A 6,000-nucleotide genomic window follows, 5' to 3' on the forward strand; every position below is an offset into this window, starting at 1 on the left:
TGGGTGGATGTGTCGTCTCCTTCCCATACCATACTTAGTTAGGACAGTTGGCTGACCATATGTACATGGAGACAACACTTATCGAACCTAATCAGATAACCACTAACTCCAACAACCATACGAAAAACGCGCCGCGGCCTGTTCACCAAACGACGAGGTGGCGTGCTAGCTTCTTAAATCTCCGCATGATTCACCCACGTAGTGGTCAAGCACGTTAGGTACAGTCTGTGATGGTATCTTGTCATTGGATATCAAGGCTCAATCTCTTCTCATTGAGCATCACCACCGCCACCACCATCACACCAACAGTAACTACCTAACAGCCTCTCTCCCATAAAACCCCCCCATATCCAACCTCAACAACAACTGCTCAACACAACCACCCTCCCTCCCCATACCCGCCCCCGCCCCCGCTCCCGCCCCCGCAGCAGCAACAGCCGCCGCCGAAACCGCCATCTTCTCCCCCAGCCCTCTACAAACCGTCACAAACACCTCCACCTTTTTCCGAAACAAGCCATACAACTCCCGCGCCGTCTCCGCCTCACCCCCACCACCACTCTCCCCACGACCAGCCGCAGCCCCAGCCCCGACGAGCCGCGCAAACCGCAACACCACGCCAAACGTCTCCTCCAGCAGGCCCATGACCGGCGCCTGCCGCTTGCGCAGGAACAGCACGCCCATCATCTCGTCCAGCACACGCTCCTGCTGCGCGCGCAGCACCTCGGGCCCGGCGGTGGTGTTTTTGTCGCTGCCGCTGCCCGGCGCCATCTTCTGTTTCCTTTTGTTCTTGTTGTTGTCGTCCCCGTGGCCCGTTTTGTTCGTAGAAACCCCGTCCCTGCACTCGTCGGCTTCGACTTCAGCTTCGGTTTCGGCCTGCACGCCGTCCAGCCAGGCCTCGAAGCGCGCCCAGGGCTGCTTGATGCCGATGTCGAAGAAGTAGGCGGCGATGTGGTGGATGAAGCGCGTGGCTTCGATGCGGAAGCGGCGGGATGCGTTGCTTTCTTCTCCGCTATTCCGCCGTTGGTCGCGGGAGAGTTGGTTCGCGACGTATAGCATCCTCAGGACGCGGAGCAGCAGTTTGAATATGCGGTCGTATTTTAGGAGGATGGCCGGGGACATGATGGGACGGAGGGTAGCCGGCGGTTTGTAGGATAGCCTCAAGAAATCGAGGGCTTCGAGGCCGTGGGGGTCCATGCAGCGGTCTATTTCTTGCGGGGAGAGATCCCGGACCGTGAAACTGAGGTCGCCTGGGAGGGTTGAACTGGAGTTGTTTGCGCCCGCATTAGTATCGAGGCGAGGCGTGGGGGACTCGTAGCAGTCGGATAGGACACCCATGAGGGCGAGGCGAAGTTCGGAGCTGGCGGGCGGCCAAGTTTGGCGACTTCCAAGACGGAGACCCATCGTCCCACTGCCGAGGGCGACGCCAGCGCGGCGTTCGGCAGTAGAGAGGTCAGGGTCAAAGAGGGCGTGTGTGAGGCGACTAACAAGGAGGCCATTATCGAGGAGAAAATATTGTTTAAGGAGGTCGATGTGAACGCGGAGGTGATGGGCGCTAAAGAGCAGCTTCATACACTCGCTGTTTATGAGAACTGACTGGGTTTCGATGACTGGACCGAACGACAAAAGGGGTACCAATGTCCAATGGGGGGTGAGGCCCCTGGGGCTGTGTGATGTCTCTGGCGTTTGATATAGCCGATGGCGAAGAAGTCGAGTAAGCTCATCCCGAGGCTCGGGATTTCCAAGTGACTGGTCAAGCTGGCGTATCGAAGCAAGAATATTTTCTCGCACCTGGGTTTCGTCTTTTCCAAAATACTCGAGCTCCGCAACGTCGTACTTCCGCTTGTTGGCGCCATACGGCGCGGCTTGGGGCGTCCCCGACAGTGTCCCTTTAATGGCTCGGACCACTGCGTTTTGGTACTGGTTGACTCTCGCTTCTAGCTGTGATACGGCGTCCCAGTTGAACTCCCATTCCAACTTCGGCGGCATCGCCAGAGAAACTAAGTCCGGTCTGGCGAGTGGATGTTCCGGATGATGTTCGCGCAGAAACCGGAGGTTTTGGCCAGTCTCAAAAATAGACCTGGCCATATCCTCCGGAATAAAGGTCGGTACTCTGTCCTCGTCAAGGAAATAGTCGGCCTCTTCTAGTTCAAAACCCTGATCATCAATCCACATCTTGTCTACGATATTGACAAAGCCTTTGCTGGGCCCCGTTTTAGTCATGGCAATCCCATTTTCGGCCCTAAGACCAACCCATTCTTCAACAAACTCGATCCACGGTTGGGATAAAACACGCAGAACTTCCCTCGTAACATCTTCTATAAGGCCATCCCGGTACTCGGAAGCCTGCGCCTCCTGGAAGAGACATGACAGCATTCCCTCGTCGGACGTTTCCTGGGCCAGTTTCTTAACAAGCCCCTTGAAGTACAAGAGGATCGACCGAGCCGGCTGGACGACGGATTGTAGCTGGAGGATCGACCTCACACCGTGACTGTTGTTTTTGAGCTCAGATCGGACCGCCGTCACCAGCCGGTCAACGACACCGGCGAGAGCGACCCGGGTGGGAGTGGAGGCGATAGAGTATGCGCCCTCGGCGAACGCTTGGAGATGCCTGGCCGAGTTTCCGCAGTCGAGGCAGAGCTTGTCGACGGCTTTGACCGTTTCCAGAGACAGTCCAGAGATGCCGAGACAAGGGCTCGTCTTGACAAAAGAATTCTTCTCCGACTCCCACGAGAACAAGACAGAACTCCTCCCTAGGGCGAGGTTCGATAAACATGCGCAGTAGATTGTGGCATCCAACACATCGAGGATATCACCGGCCGCTTGATTGGATGCCAATAAAGCATCAAATGCGGCGGGCCCCGCTTCAGAGATAAATAATGTGCCCTGTTCTTGCTCCAAATTGTCGAAGCTCTCCCAAGTCCTGAATAAAGAGGGGCTGATGGCGTCGTTTTCCGGAGACAGCCAGAAGTCGTCGTCGTCCAAACAGGTGGTTGAAGACTCAGGCTCAGGCTCAGGCTCAGGCTCAGACTCAGATTCGGGGTGCCCAACACCGTATTCGCTGAGCTCGGTGTGTGATTTGGAGTTTTGGTCGGCCAATTCCTTTAGAACAGAGGGCAGCTTGAAGAAGGCATCATCATCATCTTGGGTCCTATGTAGGACATGAACCTCGCCTGTGTCGATGAGGCCCTGAGAGGAGCTTGGAAATGCCTCTCTTAGTACATTTAGCGTAAAAAGGGTGTTGTGTTTGCCAAGATTGTCGATACTGGTGGCGTTGGTGATAGTGTCGTCGAGCCAAGCCGGAGGTCGCCATAAATCGGGAATAGCGAAGAGGTTGGAGGGATCATCTTCGTCTGCCATAGTTGGGTTTCAGAGTGTGCTGTGTAGGGTGGAGTTCCATTTACATTTCCGGTTGCCGTGTTTGGAGTTCACAACCTTTTTGAGTGCTTGGTTTTAAGGCGAGGGTTATATGAGTGAATGAATGCGCAGGCGCTGGACGCGTTGTGGAGATCAATCATCAATCCGCGTAAATGGGGACCATAATGTATCAAATAACCCTAACCCTCTAACCCAAGCACATGCAGTGCCTGCCGGGAAACCACCAAGGTGCTTCCAGCTCAAGGCGCTCAACTCAAGCTTCAATGGGTGGCACCTTTCACTTCGGAGAACTGCTGCGCTACATAACTCCGCCATTCTACATTATTTCGCTCCAATATTTTGCCCTATAATAATTCAAGAGGCCGCGCCCATTCAAGCTGCACATTGTTTGTCAACATGCCGCCAAAGAAGAAGGGTGGCCGGGCGAGCACCCAAGGCGCGACGCCGGCGCGAGACGACGATGCTATGGATGTCGACACACCGGCGCAGACCCCAACAGCCCCGGCGGCACCCCAACCTCCAAAACCAGTTACCGACCCATGGACCGACGACCAGATTGCATCGTTATTCAAAGGGGTCATCAGGTGGAAGCCGGCAGGTAGGGAGCACTGCAGCTCGATCCTCCTTCAGCCGCTGACCATCCCCCAATTCAGGCATGCACAAGCACTTCCGCATACTAGCTATAAGCGAACACTTGAGAAACCACGGCTTCGACCCCGACATGTGGCCGCACACACGGATTCCAGGCATTTGGGCCAAGCTGGGCGAGTTCTACAACCTCGAGGCTATCGACGAGCGGGAAAATAACATGGACCCGCCAGACGAGGAAGGCCAACCGAGGCGATACAACGACTTCAGCCTGCCATGGGACGAGTACGGCGATGTGATACTAGAGAGGGCGCGTGCGCACCCGAGCGAGGCGCCAACCAGCCCGGCTCAGTGGGACCCGAATGCGCCTCCCGCGGATACCAAGAAGCGGAAACGGGGCGCTGCTGAATCGAATTCCAGAGCTCGCAGTAGTACTGTTGAGGATACTGAGAATGATACGCCGGCGATGAGCCCGACGAGAAAGCCGGGAAGAGGAGGGAGGGCTACGAAGCGGACGTCTAGTAGAGCGCGCAAAGTCAAGGAAGAGTCTTCGTCCGAAGCGGAGAGCGCCGAGGAAGAACAATCGGAAGAAGAGGACGAAGAGGAAGAGGAGGAAGAGACAGGCACACCGGCTTCCACCAAGGGTGGACGGGGAGGAGGAAGAGGACGTGGCGGGGGCAGAGGTAGGGGTCGTGGTAGAGGCCGCCGCGGGCGATGAACCACCACCAAAATAGGGCCCTCCTATGTTGACTTATGGATAACTAATTAGCGAAAAAGCGTAATGTTTTTGACGATGTGCGCCGCTCTTCTCCGGGTCTTAATTCAAAGGCGCCTACCCATGTTTCCAAACGAGGTACGAACTAGAGCTACCCGCAGCACCCCACCAAAACGACCCCGCAATCGCGGTGGTGCTGTTCATGACACACGCGCCTGAATTGGATCTTCCCCTAACACCATAAGGTACTTATTTGCTTGACAATCCGGAAACTTGTCAACATCGAGACCGCCCAATATGTCTCGACCTGGACCCTCCGCACCGAGGAATCTCACACTCACAGAGGAGCTTGAGAAACTCGAGCAGTCCATTACCCTTACTTTGCAAGGTTCGAACAACACGGCTGCTTGTCTGGGCTGAACCACTGACGGCCCCCAGAGATCGACCACAACTTCAGCAAAGCCCACCGCATTGTTACGACAAGTATTTTGCCCCTCGTCGAACAGTATGGCGAGCATTCGCGCTCAGTATGGGAGGCCACAAAGGTTGGTTGTTCCTTTCCGTTTCTTCGGGGATGGGTGAACTTGGCAAGCAAGCGACACTTGTTGACTTTTGCTCTTCGCAGTTTTGGAAACAATTCTTTGAAGCCTCCGCCAACGTTTCGCTGTCGGGATACGAAGACTTAGCTGGGGCCGACGAAAATAGCGCAATAACTGGCGACGAAAGTACAATTCACCATCAGACCGCCGATTACACACCACGCCGTCGTAGCACCGGTGACCACGATGTCTCCATCGCAACGGACCAGTCATCGGCCATGTACCACGGAGATGACACCCATCAGGAGGAGTCGGCTCTCGGCGGCGACGACGACGACGACTTGACGGGCAGCACCCCACGCCCACCCGCAACCAAGACCCTCTCTGCCCGCCCGCAATTTGCCATCTCCTCCCCCTATGAGATGGTGAAGCGCGAATACGATAACGAAAGGCGCACCCCCGTCGGCGGTAGCTGGACACCGGACGAACCTCCCCCCGGGGCAGAGGAAGAAGAGGACACCGAGCTGCTCTTTCAGCAGCATACCGCACGGCTCCCCAACATGTCCATGACCCCGCGCGGCTCGCCCGACGTCCGCGGCCTGGGGTACGGCGACGAAGAGGACGAAGACTTGGAGCTCCGCGGTGGCAGGGGTCACAACAAGAATAACAACAAAGACCCCCTGTTGCATCGCATGCTCGACAAGAACTACCGCATTGCGGCCACACCACACAAGGGCGGCACGGCCACGGGCGTCTCGCCGATCAAGTGGAAAGTGGACAAGC

The 6,000-nt window shown here is 56.3% G+C and overlaps 2 protein-coding genes across 2 annotated transcripts in view; one reads left to right on the forward strand and one right to left on the reverse strand.

Annotated features, from left to right (window-relative positions):
- Nucleotides 1-312: 312 nt before the first annotated feature.
- Nucleotides 313-3,357, reverse strand: CHGG_04820 (uncharacterized protein; the record flags this gene model as incomplete). The annotated part of the gene is made up of 1 exon (XM_001224033.1): nt 313-3,357. One exon carries the CDS (start codon nt 3,355-3,357, stop codon nt 313-315), a length of 3,045 nt encoding a protein of 1,014 aa, XP_001224034.1.
- A 414-nt stretch (nt 3,358-3,771) lies between these two features.
- CHGG_04821 (uncharacterized protein) overlaps nt 3,772-6,000 on the forward strand; it is a gene marked incomplete at both ends in the record, with an annotated part of 2,908 nt that continues 679 nt past the window's right edge. Inside the window, 5 exons of the mRNA XM_001224034.1 lie at nt 3,772-3,973; nt 4,056-4,646; nt 4,733-4,816; nt 5,117-5,223; nt 5,304-5,990. Of these exons, the coding sequence (XP_001224035.1) occupies nt 3,772-3,973; nt 4,056-4,646; nt 4,733-4,816; nt 5,117-5,223; nt 5,304-5,990 (1,671 nt within the window). The remainder of the gene's footprint in view (nt 3,974-4,055; nt 4,647-4,732; nt 4,817-5,116; nt 5,224-5,303; nt 5,991-6,000) is intronic.

This window comes from Chaetomium globosum, genomic scaffold, assembly GCF_000143365.1.
Source record: "Chaetomium globosum CBS 148.51 scaffold_4 genomic scaffold, whole genome shotgun sequence".
Taxonomy (NCBI): domain Eukaryota; kingdom Fungi; phylum Ascomycota; class Sordariomycetes; order Sordariales; family Chaetomiaceae; genus Chaetomium; species Chaetomium globosum.